The 17,534-nt window shown below is 41.7% G+C and overlaps 1 protein-coding gene across 1 annotated transcript in view; it reads right to left on the reverse strand.

Moving 5' to 3' along the window:
* Positions 1–4,992: 4,992 nt before the first annotated feature.
* Positions 4,993–17,534, reverse strand: part of LOC129815774 (metabotropic glutamate receptor 7) — a 313,714-nt gene continuing 301,172 nt past the window's right edge. The window contains exons 8-9 of the mRNA XM_055869885.1: positions 8,089–8,429; positions 4,993–6,704 (exon numbers count right to left, since the gene is read on the reverse strand). Coding sequence (XP_055725860.1) covers positions 8,100–8,429 — 330 coding nt within the window. The 3' untranslated portion in view covers positions 4,993–6,704; positions 8,089–8,099. The remainder of the gene's footprint in view (positions 6,705–8,088; positions 8,430–17,534) is intronic.

The raw sequence follows: 17,534 nt of genomic DNA on the forward strand, positions 1-17,534 counted from the left end.
AGATAGCAAAGAAAACTATGTAGCTAGCTAACACTACACAAGTCAAGTCGTTCCGTTGTAATGTAATCGTTTCTACAGTGCTGCTAATCGGTGGCTAGCTGGCTAGCTAGCAGGGTTGACTACGTTACGTTACGTTAGGGCGAGAATACCTGGCTAGCGAACCTCAGCGAACCTTCATAACTACACAATTATCACCGATACAAAGACGGCTATGTAGCCAGCTAAGTAGCTAGCTAAGATCGAACAAATACAAATCAAAGATAGCAAAGACAACTGTGTAGTCAGCCAACACTACACTGATCAAGTCGTTCCGTAATGGGACCAGGGATATCTGATCTATGGTCAGTAATGGGATCAGGGATATCTGATCTAAAGTAAATAATGGGATCAGGTATATCTGATCTGCGGTCAGTAATGGGATCAGGGATACCTGATCTGCAGTCAGTAAGGGACAAAGGATATCTGATATGCGGTCAGTAATGGGACCAGGGAAATCTGATCTAAGGTCAGTAATGGAACCAAGGAAATCTGATCTAAGGTCAGTCATTACTTACCCTACACATATAGATTTGCTGACATTTCCAACACTTTCAGGGATAAGGCAGATCAATATTCACTATCTACTGTACCTAGTTAATCTGAGTGTCACGTTCCTGACCTGTTTTATGTTATTTTTGTATGTGTTTAGTTGGTCAGGGCGTGAGTTGGGGTGGGCATTCTATGTTTGTGTTTCTATGTTTAGGTCACTTGTAATTAGCCTTATATGGTTCTCAATCAGGGACAGGTGTTTGACTTTTTCCTCTGATTGAGAACCATATATAGGTTGGCTGTTCACACTGTTTGTTTGTGGGTGATTGTCTTCCGTGTCCGTGTCTGCGCACCACACGGGACTGTTTCGGTTTGTTCGTTCGTTAGTTGTAGTCTGTACCTGTTCGTGGGTTCTTCATGTTATAGGTAAGTTCTCATGTTTTAGGTCAGTCTACGTCGTTATTTGTTTTGTAGTTTATTCAAGTGTTTTTTTCGTGTTTTCGTCTTTCAATAAATTCATTATGTATTCACAACCCGCTGCATTTTGGTCCTCCGATCCTTCTCTCCTCTCCTCGTCCGAGGAGGAGGAAGAACTAGACACCCGTTACACTGAGGTGTCAGATGAGAAGCTGGTTTAAAACCATCGGTATCATACTTGAAGAAAAAACAAGTGAACAACAAGTTAACAACCAGTAAACATCTGTTTGGGTAAATAATCTACTAAAAGAGTTTTACTGTAGCCTACATGTGGGTCTTTAGAATATACTGCCAGATGGCTGTTGTTTTATGATTAGAATATGCTTTCCACATCATTTGCTTTATATTGACCAACACAGAGAGCCACAATCCAGTGAAGCTGGAGTTAACGAAAAGTGGAATGGAATATTCCAGTTGATACAGGAAGAGGCAAAACACTGGGTGGAGACGTCAATTCAATGTGCATTCAACGTTGGTTTAGCGCCATTTAAATGACGTGGAAACAACGTTGACTCAACCAGTGGGAAGGATAGGAGAGGAAAGCATTAATCTGCTGTCAATATGCCTCCAGCCTACACACTCTTATCACTCCTTTGCTCTCTCTCTCTCATCACTCTCTCTCTCTCTCTCCTTCTCTATCACTCTCTCTCTCTCTCTCTTCCTCTATCACTCTCTCTCTCTCTCATCACTCTCTCATCACTCTCTCTCACACCTCCCTCCCTATCTCTCTCTCTCTCCCTCTCCTTCTCTATCACTCTCTCTCTCTCCCTCTCATTTGCCTTTACAATAATTTGAGCCATAATAGCCAATTAAACACCTCTCTGTGTTGTTATTAGGTGACGTAAGTAGTCAGCTGGTATAGCTTAAAAATACATTAGCGTCATCAACTCGAGAAAACCATATGGAAAATTACAGCCAAATTTACCTCAACAAACACATTTACATATATATCACATTTCTGCTCGTACATTTTAGTGCTTTGGGTTTCATGTATTAATATGCTGACATTTAAAATATATTTAGGGCTTATCCAGAGCAACTTGCAGTCACCACATTTAACTAAGGAATAGTTCAGAGTAACTTACAGTCACTGTATTTGACTAAGTTATAGGTCAGAGTGACTTACAGTCACTGTATTTGACTAAGTTATAGGTCAGAGTGACTTACAGTCACCACATTTAACTAAGGAATAGTTCAGAGTAACTTACAGTCACTGTATTTGACTAAGTTATAGGTCAGAGTGATTTACAGCCACTTTATTTAACGAAGGTGTCACGACTCCTAACGAAGGTGGCTCCTCTTCCTGTTCGGGTGGCGCTCGGCGGTCGTCGTCACCGGCCTACTAGCTGCCACCGATGCCTTTTCTGTTGTTTTTGTCTGATTAGTAACACCTGTTTCTTGTTTGGGTTTTAGTTGGGCTATTTAAGCCGGTAGGCCCGCCTGCTCTTTGTGCGGGCTTATTGATTGTCCACTGTGTTATTGTGTGGTAGTGCGTGTTTTGGGGTTTTCCCTCCGGACTGGTTAGGTCCTGGTTTTGGGCATTTATGTATGTGCGCCAAGTATCTTGGCGAGTACTATTTTTTCTGTGCGTAATAAAGCGCTATTTCTGTACCTCCTGCCTCCTGCGCCTGACTCCGCACCCACTACGCCCAGTGCGATACAGAAGGTATAGGTCAGAGTGACTTACAGTCACTGCATTTAACTAAGGTATTTATGGATACACCTGACATCATAGGGAGTGATGCTCGCTGTGCGTTTCAATAGCGTTGCTCAACTCCTTAACATCGCTCCATTGAAATTAAATTAAAACTGGTATCTAAATCTCTGAATTAGCCAACATGCCAGTAATATGTTGTGCTGTCGCATCTGAAATTGTGGCCCGAATGGAAAGGGGTTAACTTCCATCGCAACCCCACTGATTTAGAACGTCGGCAAAGGTGGCTAGCTGCCTTACGAAGGGATGAATGGACGCCCACGAAGGACTCTCGGTTGTGCAGTGCGCATTTTGTGTCTGGTAGGCCTTGTCACAGTTTGTTACATAGCTATGCAGTACGTTGTAAATCATCAACTTGAGTAAATTCAACTTGTTCAGCCTTGATACTGTCATCAACAGGCCACAATTTCTGATTACTTAACTAATGTTAGCGAGCTAGCTAGCCATCTTCACATGATGAGCGGTTCTGAGAGGGAATGAAGGAAGGCTTTGGGAAGGATCACACTGGCTACAGCCAAAATCAGGGCCATCCGTATATGTTTATCTACCAGATATTAGCATTTTAATGAAATAACCTTCTAATCTATCTCTATTGCAAGAGTGGTCAGTCTTGCAACTATTAAACTTACTCCAAACAAATTACTACGAGAATAACATGCAGCAGATAACTTTAGCTGATGCTAACTCCTGAATCTTTTCACATGGAAAAGTGTTAATCCACTGAGCCCAGACTACGTGCCATCAGTCTTCACCCACCTTACATTCAGTCAGAAAGACACCTGTGACTACAGCCTAAAGAAATGTGAAACCACACAGTCTTCACCCACCTTACATCCAGTCAGAAATACACCTGTCACTACAGCCTAAAGAAATGTGAAACCACACAGTCTTCACCCACCTCACATCCAGTCAGAAAGACACCTGTCACTACAGCCTAAAGAAATGTGAAACCAGATGGGAGATGAAGAGGGCAGGACAAAACCTTTTCCCCCTCAGGAGACTGAAAAGATTTGGCTCGTTAACAGCTTCTACCCCCAAGCCATAAGAGTGCTGAACAATTAATTAATTAATCAAAAAGAAACCAGACTATTTACATTGACACCGTTCCCTCCCTCCATTTTGTTTTTTACACTGCTGCTACTCGCAGTTTATTATCTATACATAGTCACTTCATCCCTACCTACATGTACACTGCTGCTACTCGCAGTTTATTATCTATACATAGTCACTTCATCCCTACCTTTTTTTATTTTGTATTTCTTTTAATGGGTGGATCAGCTTAATATTGCGGAAAGATTGTTGCTTCTATCAATGTAATTGTCTCCATCATTTCCAATCACCCATATATATTTTTTTGCTAAATATATATATATCCATATACATACAGATATGCATACGTATACACATATATAAATACACATACCTATATATATATATACATACTTTTTAAAGAATATACCTTTATCACTCCCCAAACCCTACCACCTTTCTCCAAATTGGAGTAAACTAACAAACAATAACACTTAGGCTTCTACCTTCAGTTTATACATCTTATACACATTTTACAGACAATCTATTCTACAATAGTTCTATTTTGTTTTCTTTTTAGTCCTTCCTTTTTTTCCGATGTCCATCCAGTTTGATTTCTATTTGTAACTGTGCTATTTTACAACATTTCTGAACCTATATACGTTTTATAGACCCCGTATGTTTTACATTTCACAACTTGTTATTAGTCCCACCCTTCAGCTCCGTTCAACCCCTCCTATCTATCTCTCAACACCATCCACTTTGGATTTCTATTTGCCATATATTTTTCAACTGTGCTGTGATGCTTCACAAAAGTACTGAACCTTTCTATTCTCATAGCTTCTACAGATTGTAAATTAAAAATAAAATTTTTGCTAAAATTTGTTTTCTATTATTGATTGATTGACTATGGCTTTTCAAATCACCCGGTATTGCTATCTGCAGCGTTAGTTCTAGGCAAATGTTGCAATTCTTCAGCCATTCCTGGACCTGTGACCAAAAACGAGCTACATATGGACACTATCAAAATAAATGATCTAATGACTCTGCCTCCTCACAGCAAAATCTGCAGAGCTGGGAAGATTGTATCCCCCATATATATACAGTGGGGTAAAAAAGTATTTAGTCAGCCACCAATTGTACAAGTTCTCCCACTTAAAAAGATGAGAGAGGCCTGTAATTTTCATCATAGGTACACTTCAACTATGACAGACAAAATGAGAAAAAAAATCCAGAAAATCACATTTTAAGATTTTTTATGAATTTATTTGCAAATTATGGTGAAAAATAAGTATTTTTTAAAATTTAAAATTTATCAGATGCTATTCGTCTGAGTTTTGATCAACAGTCAATTCCTTGTTCACTAATAATCAGATCTACCAGACCATGTAAATACCAAATGTTATAGTTAATTGTACCCTCATATTCACTACAATAATACATTTACAACAAAAGACAAACCTTTTCTTGTGGAATTCTTATGTTCAGTTCAAAGAAGAGCAAACAATCTGAGGGTCCATTTTGTGACAACAATTATCAAACACATTTTGGGTAATTTTTTTCTCATGTTTATGAGTCAACAGCCACATTGAAAGTTATGTCCGAGAGAGGTTGTCTCCCTCATATTTCTGGCCAACACAAGAACAAGTTAGGATGTCCGCCAATGTGTTTCCAACCAAATTACATCAATTGTACATCCACAATTGATTCAGTTCAGTTCCAATGAAAAGTTCAAGCTTTTTTAAATAAATAAAGTATTATTAACATATTTCAAATCAACAAAAACAAACCTAACTGCTCACAGGAAAGTTCTAAATTCATCACAGATGGAATGCGCAGCTCAGTGAACCCCTTTCCCAAGAACTTCTAGGAGCACAACATTTTTTTATGAATTCCACAACCTTCTGGTAAGCAGTCTCAAAGAAAGAGAGGTCGTACTGAATGTGCTCGACAAGTAACTTGTGTGGACTCCAGACCACAAAAGGCACAATACTCTACCTCTGCCAGATGCATTTGGGCTTAAACCTGGCACCATGTACAGTGGCAAGAAAAAGTATGTGAACCCTTTGGAAATACCTGTATTTCTACATAAATTGGTCATCAAATTTGATCTTATCTTCATCTAGGTCACAACAATAGACAAACACAGTCCGCTTAAACTAATAACACACAAAGAATTATACTTTTTCATTTCTTTATTGAACACACCGTGTAAACATTCAGAGTGCAGGGTGGAAAAACTATGTGAACCCTTGGATTTAATAACTGGTTGACCCTCCTTTGGCAACAATAACCTCAACCAAACGGTTTCTGTAGTTGGGGATCAGACCTGCACAACGGTCAGGAGGAATTTTGGACCATTACTCTATACAAAACTGTTTCAGTTCAGCAATATTATTGGGATGTCTGGTGTGAACTGCTCTCTTGAGGTCATGCCACAGCATCTCAATCGAGTTGAGGTCAGGACTATGACTGGGCCACTCCAGAAGGTGTATGTTCTTGATGTACATCAGTTTAAATAGACAAGAAAAATACAATACTTTGTGTGTTATTAGTTTATGCATGCTATGTTTGTCTATTGTTGTGACTTAGATGAAGATCAGATCAAATTGTATGACCAATTTATGCAGAAATCCAGGTAATTCCAAAGGGTTCACATACTTTCCCTTGCCACATGTACATATGCTTTCATTTCAGTGCCATTTTGCCAAGCAGAATGATGGATATTTGCACCCTTCAGCCACTGAGCTGCCCTTTTGACTGAAAGGGCACTTAATCTCAAGGACTCCTCGACCGTGGCATTCACAGGACAGAACACTATGAGGAGATGCACCGAGCCAGAAAAACACTGGACCGAGGATGAGACACAAAGCTTCTAGATAGAAATCCTGACGAAAAATCATTGAGTGTAGCTTGGTAGGCTGATCTTGCCTCTGGCTCATTTGAAGTTCCCCATCTGAAGAGTGAAAAAAAATCTAAGATTAGTATGCAAAGTGTTTAATCTGTAGTTACAGTTTTAGCCACCAGGTGGTAATGTAGTTATGGCACGGATTCAATACTCATTACTTATTAACAATGCTACTTCACTGACTCTTTCCTCAGCTCACTATTCCTCAGGCTATTCCAGGGTTATCGCATATATTGCCTCGTCATTACTTGATATTCATTCTACCTTGTTGCCTCTGTGGAGAACTGACACGCACCTGGGTGTCATAATCCTTTTATTGGAAATGTGAATTCTCTGTGACCTGACTGCCTCACCAGACGCAGAAACTGTCACTCTCCCTGCCAATTGGTCAAGTCACACCCTACTCTTTGCCTGATTCCTAGTCTCCTCCTCTATCATCAAACACTGGGAAGCAAGACATGCAAGGATTCTTTAAAAGATAGTGAACTCAGAATACAACCTTGCAATGGGTTTAACGTTGTATAAAAACGTTGATTAAAATGTATTTGTGTTTGGAGGAAACACAGTGTGCATCTTTTAGAATTGACTATTCCTGTCCTATGTATTCCACATACCTATTCCTGTCCTGTGTATTCCACATACCTATTCCTGTCCTGTGTATTCCTCATACCTATTCATGTCCTGTGTATTCCACATACCTATTCCTGTCCTGTGTATTCCACATACCTATTCCTGTCCTGTGTATTCCTCATACCTATTCCTGTCCTATGTATTCCACATACCTATTCCTGTCCTGTGTATTCCACATACCTATTCCTGTCCTATGTATTCCACATACCTATTCCTGTCCTATGTATTCCACATAGCTGTGTATTCCACATACCTATATATTCCACATACCTATTCCTGTCCTATGTATTCCTCATACCTATTCCTGCCCTATGTATTCCACATACCTATTCCTGTCCTGTGTATTCCTCATACCTATTCCTGTCCTGTGTATTCCTCATACCTATTCCTGTCCTATGTATTCCTCATACCTATTCCTGTCCTGTGTATTTTTCATACCTATTCCGGTCCTGTGTATTCCTCATACCTATTCCTGTCCTGTGTATTCCTCATACCTATTCCTGTCCTGTGTATTCCTCATACCTATTCCTGTCCTGTGTATTCCTCATACCTATTCCTGTCCTGTGTATTCCTCATACCTATTCCTGTCCTGTATATTCCACATACCTATTCCTGCCCTGTGTATTCCTCATACCTATTCCTGTCCTGTGTATTCCTCATACCTATTCCTGTCCTGTGTATTCCTCATACCTATTCCGGTCCTGTGTATTCCTCATACCTATTCCTGTCCTATGTATTCCTCATACCTATTCCTGTCCTATGTATTCCTCAAAACTATTCCTGTCCTATGTATTCCTCATACCTGTTCTCCTGTTAAACGGAGCTGATTGAATCTCTCGGCGTTCTCCAGCAACAGCTTGGACAAATCCCACTGAAGCATTTTGCTCTGTTAAAGGCTTGGCAGTGGTGCAGGCGAGTGGAGTTCCTTATCTGATGGTTTGAAGGGTAGAGTTGGATGGGAGAGAAGATGCAGGTTCTCTTTCTTCCAAAGGGCATCCTGCTGAGTTCAGTACACTGCACCTTCTCTTGGCTGGCCCCACTCACATGGCCTGTCACTACTGCACACATCAAGGCAGCAGCGTGGGAACATGCCTTTCCAAGGACAGCCTTGCATGTACAGTGTGCCACCAGCATGGTCCCAGCCTGTTGTACAGTAAGCCAAGAATGTGTCGGGGTCACACTCAGGATTTGTCAATGATTTACCCGAAACAATGAAACCTCTCACTTAGCTAGCGTCACTTGTCACTTTGACTCTGTTGAAAAACGGTCTGTATTACGGACCTTACGGTGCTCTACCCTCTACCCTACATGACTGCCAAAATGTGACATTTCCTGATAATTATATCTAGGTCTAACGTATACACAAACAAATACTGTAAACATTTATAGGATAGAAAGATTTCCCTAACTACAGACAAGTAGCTTAAACAAGTTGGCGGGAACACTATAAGAGTCACATTACCCAAGTAAAATTATTATATTTATCTAGGCATGTCAGTTACAAACACATTCTTATTTACAATGACTGCCTACTGGGGAACAGTGGGTTAGCTACCTTGTTCAGGGGCAGAATGACAGATTTTTCTTTAGCTTGTCAGCTCGGGGATTCAATCCAGCAACCTTTCCCAACACTCCAACCACTAGGCTACCTGCCTCCCCAGTTTAGGTATCTTATTTTTTTCGTCAGAGTTGAGGTGAGCCATTGCGACTACCGAGCTAGACTCGATTTCAGACATCAATGTGGCGGCCAACCCGAGATGAGAATGCTCATAACAATGGTATGACATGACCGAATAACATAGCTGCAGTCCATGAATACGTCAGAGTGACTTACAGTACTGTATTTAACTAAGGTATAAGTCAGAGTGACTTACAGTACTGTATTTAACTAAGGTATAAGTCAGAGTGACTTACAGTACTGTATTTAACTGAGGTATAAGTCAGAGTGACTTACAGTCACTGTATTTAACTAAGATATAAGTCAGAGAGACTTAGAGTCACTGTATTTAACTAAGGTATAAGTCAGAGAGACTTACAGTCACTGCATTTAACTAAGTTACAGTCACTGCATTTAACTAAGTTACAGTCACTGTATTTAACTAAGGTATAAGTCAGACTGACTTAGAGTCACTGTATTTAACTAAGGTATTCATGGGTTTCATGTTTTATCACAATATTGTTTGGAACGTTTGTTAAGTACTGATTCCAAACTGAGCATTCTACACATCTACTCATCAGTGAGTGCTGATGAAGGTGTAATTGAAAGTGCATTACAGTGGCTTGGAAATACAATGCCACTCAAAAGGAAGCCAATGAATATCAGGACATTTTGTCAACATTTTGATGTCGCCAAGTTTACTTTAGATGCAGTATAACGTAGGCTAGTTAGCTAAGATTGAGGGGAGGCCACCAGTTTTAGCTAGCTATTGTTAACATTGCTATCGTATTTTGACAAACTTTGCTAGCTAATGACAACATTTTCATCTGTCTAAAGTAAATTTGACGACATGATAATGCTGGCAAAGTTGTTTGCTACTAAAAATTTGACTACTTTATCAATGTCACCATATTTGTAGGCACTACAGTGTAATTTAGAATTAACCGTTGTTGGCCTGTGTCCAGAATGACTAGACTTATCACAACTTTAGGGCACCACTATTTTTTCCATATATCTCTCTCTCTCGCTCTTTTCCTCTCTCTCTCTTCCTCTCTTCCTCTCTCTCTCTTTCTCTCCCCCCCTCTCTCTATCTCTCTCTATCTCTTCCTCTCTCTCTTCCTCTCTCTCTCGCTCTTCCTCTCTCTCTCTCTATCTCTCTCTCTTCCTCTCTCCTCTCTCTCGCTCTCTCCTTCCCTCTCTCTCGGTCTCTCTCTCTCTCATGCTCTCTCTCTCTCACGCTCTCTCTTTCCCTCTCTCTCTCTCACAGCCAAGATTACGCCAACAAACACATTTACATGTAAATCAACTTTCTGCTCGTACTGTCTGTACATTTTAGTGCAATGGGCTTCATGTTGTAATGTTCTGACATTTAAATTATATTTAGCATAGGTCTTATTCCGCACAACTTACAGTCACTGAATGTAACTAAGGTATAGGTCAGACTGACTTACAGTTACTGTATTTAACTAAGGTATAGGTCAGAGTGACTTACAGTTACTGTATTTAACTAAGGTATAGGTCAGAGTAACTTACAGTTACTGCATTTGACTAAGGTATAGGTCAGAGTGACTTACAGTCACTGTATTTAACTAAGGTATAGGTCAGACTGACTTACAGTTACTGTATTTAACTAAGGTATAGGTCATAGTGACTTACAGTACTGTATTTAACTAAGGTATAGGTCAGAGTGACTTACAGTACTGTATTTAACTAAGGTATAGGTCAGAGTGACTTACAGTCACTGTATTTAACTAAGGTATAGGTCAGACTGACTTACAGTACTGTATTTAACTAAGGTATAGGTCATAGTGACTTACAGTACTGTATTTAACTAAGGTATAGGTCAGAGTGACTTACAGTTACTGTATTTAACTAAGGTATAGGTCATAGTGACTTACAGTACTGTATTTAACTATGGTATAGGTCAGACTGACTTACAGTTACTGTATTTAACTAAGGTATAGGTCAGAGTAACGTACAGTTACTGTATTTAACTAAGGTATAGGTCAGAGTAACTTACAGTTACTGTATTTAACTAAGGTATATGTCACGTTCCTGACCTATTTATGTTAGTTTGTTATGTATGTTAGTTGGTCAGGACGTGAGGTTGGGTGGGCATTCTATGTTTTCTGTTTCTGTGTTCGTTTTGGGTTGCCTGGTATGGCTCTTAATTAGAGGCAGGTGTTTGGCGTTCCTCTAATTAGGAGTTATATTTAGGTAGGCGTTGTCACAGTGTTCGTTGTGGGTGATTGTCTTCCAGTGTCTGTGTAATTGTTTGCACCATACAGGACTGTGTACGGTTTGTTCGGTTTGTGTAGTCTAAATGTCCTATTCGTGCGTTCTTCTTGTTTTATGTGAGTTCGTCGTATAGGTTTGTCTACACCGTTTGTTATTTTTGTTAGTTTATTCAAGTTCGTGTTTTTTCGTTAATAAAATGTCATTTCACTACGCTGCGCCTTGGTTCCCTCAATACTCCTCCTCTTCCGAAGATGAAGAGGAGGAGGACCGCCGTTACAGTATAGGTCAGACTGACTTACAGTTACTGTATTTAACTAAGGTATAGGTCAGACAACCACTTATTAAAACAAGTACAGACCTCCACAAAAATCAGTCATCAGTGAAATCATTGCTCGTAAGAAAATACACGTGCTAGAAGGTAAAGGGGTAATGTATTATAAGGAAGGAAGTAGCTTTGAGCTTATATTTTTTCCATAATGATTATTGGTGTTCAGGTCTCAGGTTAGAACTCCGGACTGGTTGGAACTTTTCTCATGAGGTTCAGGTTTATTGTTAGAAGGTGATACACTTGGACAAGATGCACTACCCCTTGTATTCAAACCCGCTTCTTGTTGCTGAAAAAAAATATTGTGTATATTTTCTTTTACCTTTGCCAGTGGGTCTCTGTTGTGGGACTTGTGGTTACTGTGGTAGGCGGCCTTAGTTTTCCTTAGAAGTTCTTCATCCTCGACGAGCCGTAGTGTGTTCAGACTAGCTACTTTAGGAGTGAACTTGGAACCATGGTGAGTGTACCGAGTGGTATAACTTCCAGGACCAGGCTCTGTACAATGGGGTGACCGTGTCTTTACATCCCACAAAGCATGCATTTGGAACTCCCTTCCTGACAATCTCAGGGCTGTTCAGACCGATGGAGCTTTTTAGAGCAGGCCTCAAGACTCATCTCAATCCGGTACCTTCCTCACATACTTTTTCTTTTTAAATTTAAAAACGATTTTATTTCTACTTTATCTTTTATTTCATGCACTTGGAGATTATTCTTGTTTAAAGAAAAGCTCTTGATAAATGTAATAAATTATTAGCATTACTGTTAGGGGTTGACTGATATAGTACGTATGGTGTGTGTAGGTACTTTTGAATGTTTGTAACCTATGGTGAGTGTTATTCTAGCGCACATCATAAAAGACACCACAGAGGAAAACCTAATGAGATTATAAACCAACCCCGTTGCTATGGATACGGAACAGGATACATATTTGTTGGGGTTCTTCCTTGTTCTTCCGTTACTCCTGTATTTAAACAAGCGGACACCGTGTTAAGTAGACCGTGGTAAACTATCACTAATATAAAATGGGGATTTCTTTTCGTCTTCTGTTGTGTGCGCCTGCACTTCGTCGTGAGATGTGAAATTAATGAATTCAAATCAGGAGGAAGAGGAGGTCCAGCGGAATCTGCTGACGGAACGACCACTAGTTCCTCTTCCCAAACTTCTTCTGTAGATCTCAGATGATAGGATAGGCGATTACATTGGTGGAGGAGTACATTGTGTTATAGAGAATCCTGCTTTGAGTATTAGGTCTGTGGGACATGATGCATGCATATGTACTCAATCTAAGCTTGTTGCAAGCTGGAATGGCTCAAAGGAGCATATTTCCTGTTTCTGTAGCATGACGTACAAGTACAAGCTCTGGATAGGATGCTACTCCATCACAGAGTCATATCCACAATCTCTGTAATGCTGCAGAGACGCATCAGATCCCATTTTTACAGTCTTTGGTATGACTCAGCCAGGAATCAAACTCGCCTCAGCCAGGAATCAAACTCCCATCCTTGCAATCTTAGTGCAGACATAACCACAAGGCAACTGAGTTGGTTACTCAATATGCATAGCCTGAAGTTATTTTCCTCCCAAACTTCTCTTTGAAACTCCAGCGGTTTAATTATTCTGTTTTTGAAAACACAAAGGCAAAAGACCACAGGTAGACCACATTCCAAGACGAGAATGAAAAGTATGAAATTAAAGGTGTTTTTCTCAACAGGTGAGAAATTAAACACCCATTGTTCAGTTGCATTTAGAAGTTGAATGAATTTCGACTGAAAGCCAAATTACTGGCTAATCGCATATCATGTTTTTTTTTATCAAGGGATAAAAAAATACACAACAGCCAAGCCAAAATAAGTGATCTAACTATGTTCAGTTCCTGAGGCTAGCTGTGATGTAAACAACACAACACAACATGACAACAGCAAAAGGGGGGAAATATTTCTGAAAGTGTTACCAAACAATTCTCGAACAAACAACTCTTATTGTCTACCACAAAGTATGCAAGAATGTGTGGAATGGTAAGGTGAAAGGTTTCTGAGAGCGACCAAACTACGGGAGTTGCGCTCAAAGCTTTCAACTGAATGAAAAGAGAAGTGACACAGACAGGTAAAATAGATAGATTGTGCCAGGTGTTTACCTACGGACCAGACCAGACCAACACCAGACCAGACCAACACCAGACCAGACCAACACCAGACCAGACCAACAACAGACCAGACCAACACCAGACCAGACCAGACCAACACCAGACCAGACCAACACCAGACCAGACCAACAACAGACCAGACCAAGACCAGACCAACAACAGACTAGACCAGACCAATATCAGACCAACACCAGACCAGACCAACACCAGACCAGAGCAACACCAGACCAGAACAGACCAACCCCAGACCAGACCAACACCAGACCAGACCAGACCAACAACAGACTAGACCAGACCAATATCAGACCAACACCAGACCAACACCAGACCAACACCAGACCAACACCTGACCAAACCAACACCAGACTATACCAGACCAACATCAGACCAGACCAGACCAACACCAGACCAGACCAGACCAACACCAAACCAGACCAACATCAGACCAGACCAGACCAGACCAACACAAGACTATACCAGACCAACATCAGACCAGACCAGACCAACACCAGACCAGACCAGACCAACACCAAACCAGACCAACATCAGACCAGACCAACATCAGACCAGACCAGACCAACATCAGACCAGACCAGACCAGACCAACATCAGACCAGACCAGACCAACATCAGACCAGACCAGACCAACACCAGACCAACACCAGACCAGACCAACACCAGACCACACCAACACCAGAACAGTAAACAGCCCTACTGTAGGTAAAGACAGTATATTTATGTTTCTAACTTGCTGCTTTACTCAGAGGCTCTGTGTCCCAAGGGTCTCCTCTGCCCTTTAACAAACCCCCATCAGACTAATCATCACTCATCGGAGTTTACATCCCAAATCACACCCTATTCCCTACATAGTGCACTACTTTAGACCAGAGTCCCATGGGCCCTGGTCAAAAGTAGTGTACTGCATAGGGAATAGGGTACCATTTGGGACTGAACTTGAATCTGAAGACTTGTTATGTACGAATCCCCATTGGTGAGATCAAGGTAAAATATCAGTACTGTTTAATAAGCAACAGAGGTGATCATTTCTCTTTAGCTTCTTTAAACATGACAGACTGGTCGGAAGAGATCTGAAGAGGGATAGAAGCATCAGTGATCATCAAGTTATAAATCAATTTTGAAGAGAACATTGTATCATTGCTTGGCAGAGCATTGGGTTAGATTTGCTGAGAGTTGCTCCAAAAAAGAACAAAAAAACACATTGTGTGAGTAACTTGTAGTTGTAAGCCAGTGCATATTTAAACCAGAGAGATGTTAGGCAGCCATCATTTCTTAAAAGCTCCAAAACACATTTTGAAGAAAATGCTAATTTAAGCCCAGGAAAAAGAAGATTGTGTAACTTCCATTCATTATTAATGGCTGGATCTGCATGAAACATTAAGAACTGAACTGCATTACGGTAACTGCTTCCATCTCTGTTTCAACCTGCTGCCGCTGAGACCGTGTACCAAATGGCACCCTATTCCCTCTAAAGTGCACTACTTTTGACCGGAACCCTGTGGGTCCTTTATAGGGAATAGGGTGCCATTTGGAACACATTCACTGGTTTTACTGATGAGGCCTGTAATCATGCATCTAAACCACTGCATTCATGCATTTTTGAAGAGTTTCACTGTTTCCATCACAACCAACCACACAAAGCAGAGGAATGGAGATATAGCTACTTCACTGTTGAATGATCACAGAGAGAAAAGAGCTCTCTCAATGTTTTTGTCTTTCACTCACTTTCTCCTTTCTCTAGCTCTCTTTCTCACTCACTACTTCTCTTTTTTGCTCTCACAGACATTCTCTCTCTCTCTCTCTCTCTCTCTGTAGATTGCTTGTAAGTGTGCATTCAAAACGGATACAGCAACAGTTGAGATAATAATGAGTTTTTCAGTATGTAAAATGATCTCCAACAGTTAACTCTGCAGTAGACCCCTAACACGACATCCAGAAGATATCCAGCAGAACCCTACCTCGACATCCAGTAGACATCCAGTAGAACTCTACCTCGACATCCAGTAGACATCCAGTAGAACCCTACCTCGACACCCAGTAGACATCCAGTAGAACCCTACCGCGACATCCAGTAGAACCCTAACACGACGTCCAGCAGAACCCTACCTCGACATCCAGTAGACATCCAGTAGAACCCTAACACGACATCCGGCAGAACCCTACCTCGACATCATGTAGAAACCTACTTCGACATCCAGTAGAACCATAACACGACATCCAGTAGACATGCAGTAGAACCCTACCTCGACATCCAGTAGACATGCAGTAGAACCCTACCTCGACATCCAGTAGAACCCTACCTCGACATCCAGTAGACATGCAGTAGAACTCTACTTCGACATCCAGTAGACATCCAGTAGAACCCTACCTCGATTTCCAGTAGACATCCTGTAGAACCCTACCTCGACAACCAGGAGACATCCAGTAGAACCCGACCTCGACATCCAGTAGAACCCTACCTCAACATCCAGTAGAACCTTACCTCGACATACAGTAGACATCTAGTAGAACCCTACCTCGACATCCAGTAGACATGCAGTAGAACCCTACCTCGACATCCAGTAGACATGCAGTAGAACCCCACATCGGCATCCAGTAGACATCCAGTAGAACCCTACCTTGGCATCCAGTCGAACCCTACCTAGACATCCAGTAGAACCCTACCTAGACATCCAGTAGAACCCTACCTCGACATCCAGTAGAACCCTACCTCGACATCCAGTAGAACCCTACCTCGACATCCAGTAGAACCCTACCTCGACATCCAGTAGACATGCAGTAGAACCATACCTCGACATCGAGTAGACATGCAGTAGAACCCTACCTCAACACCCAGTAGAACCCTACCTCGAAATCCAGTAGAACCCTAACACGTCATCAAATAGACATGCAGTAGAACCCTACCTCGACATCCAGTAGACATCCAGTGAACCCTACCTCGACATCCAGTAGACATGCAGTAGAACCCTACCTCGGCATCCAGTAGACATGCAGTAGAACCCTGCCTCGACATCCAGTAGACATGCAGTAGAACCCTACCTCGACATCCAGTAGACATGCAGTAGAACCCTACCTCGGCATCCAGTAGAACCCTACTTCGATATCCAGTAGACGTGCAGTAGAACCCTACCTCAACATCCAGTAGACATCCAGTAGGCATGCAGTAGAACCCTACCTCGACATCCAGTAGACATCCAGCCCTGATAGAAAGTAGCTCAAAAGGACCAACTAAAGTGACTTCATTTGACTTTGTGTCTTTACTCGTCTTTATATGGCAGTCACATAATCCCAAACACCCCCTGTACCAGTCTTTCATTCATTGAGCCCTCCAGCCTATTCCCCCACACTGGATATGACATTTTCATGGGGAGCTGAGGGGCAATCTTTGGAGTCTGAGCTGGATTCATCTGTGACTCAGCCGTCGTGTCCGGGGGAGACCGGGGAGAGAGGCTTTATCATAACAGAGACATGGTCGGTTCTAAATCGCTGCCTATTTCCTATTTTGTGCACCATGGGGATCTGGTCAAAACGGGGATATCTAGTCAGCTGTACAACTGAATGCCATCAACTGAAATGTGTCTTCAACATTTAACCCAACCCCTCTGAATCAGAGAGGTGCGGGGGGGGGGGAGGGGGGCTGCCTTAATCAACATCCACATCTTCAGTGCACGGGGAACACGGGGTTAACACGGGGTTAACTGCCTTGCTCAGGGGCAGAGCTACAGATTCGATCCAGCAACGTTTGGGTTACCGTCTCAACGATCTAACCATTAGGCTACATGCCATTTGTGACTCAGCCACAGAGTCGTCGCCCCCCCCCCCCCCCCCCCCCCCCCCACCCCCCTCCTGAGTTTCTGGACATGATGA

This window comes from Salvelinus fontinalis, chromosome 18 (genome assembly GCF_029448725.1).
Source record: "Salvelinus fontinalis isolate EN_2023a chromosome 18, ASM2944872v1, whole genome shotgun sequence".
In the NCBI taxonomy this organism is placed as follows: domain Eukaryota; kingdom Metazoa; phylum Chordata; class Actinopteri; order Salmoniformes; family Salmonidae; genus Salvelinus; species Salvelinus fontinalis.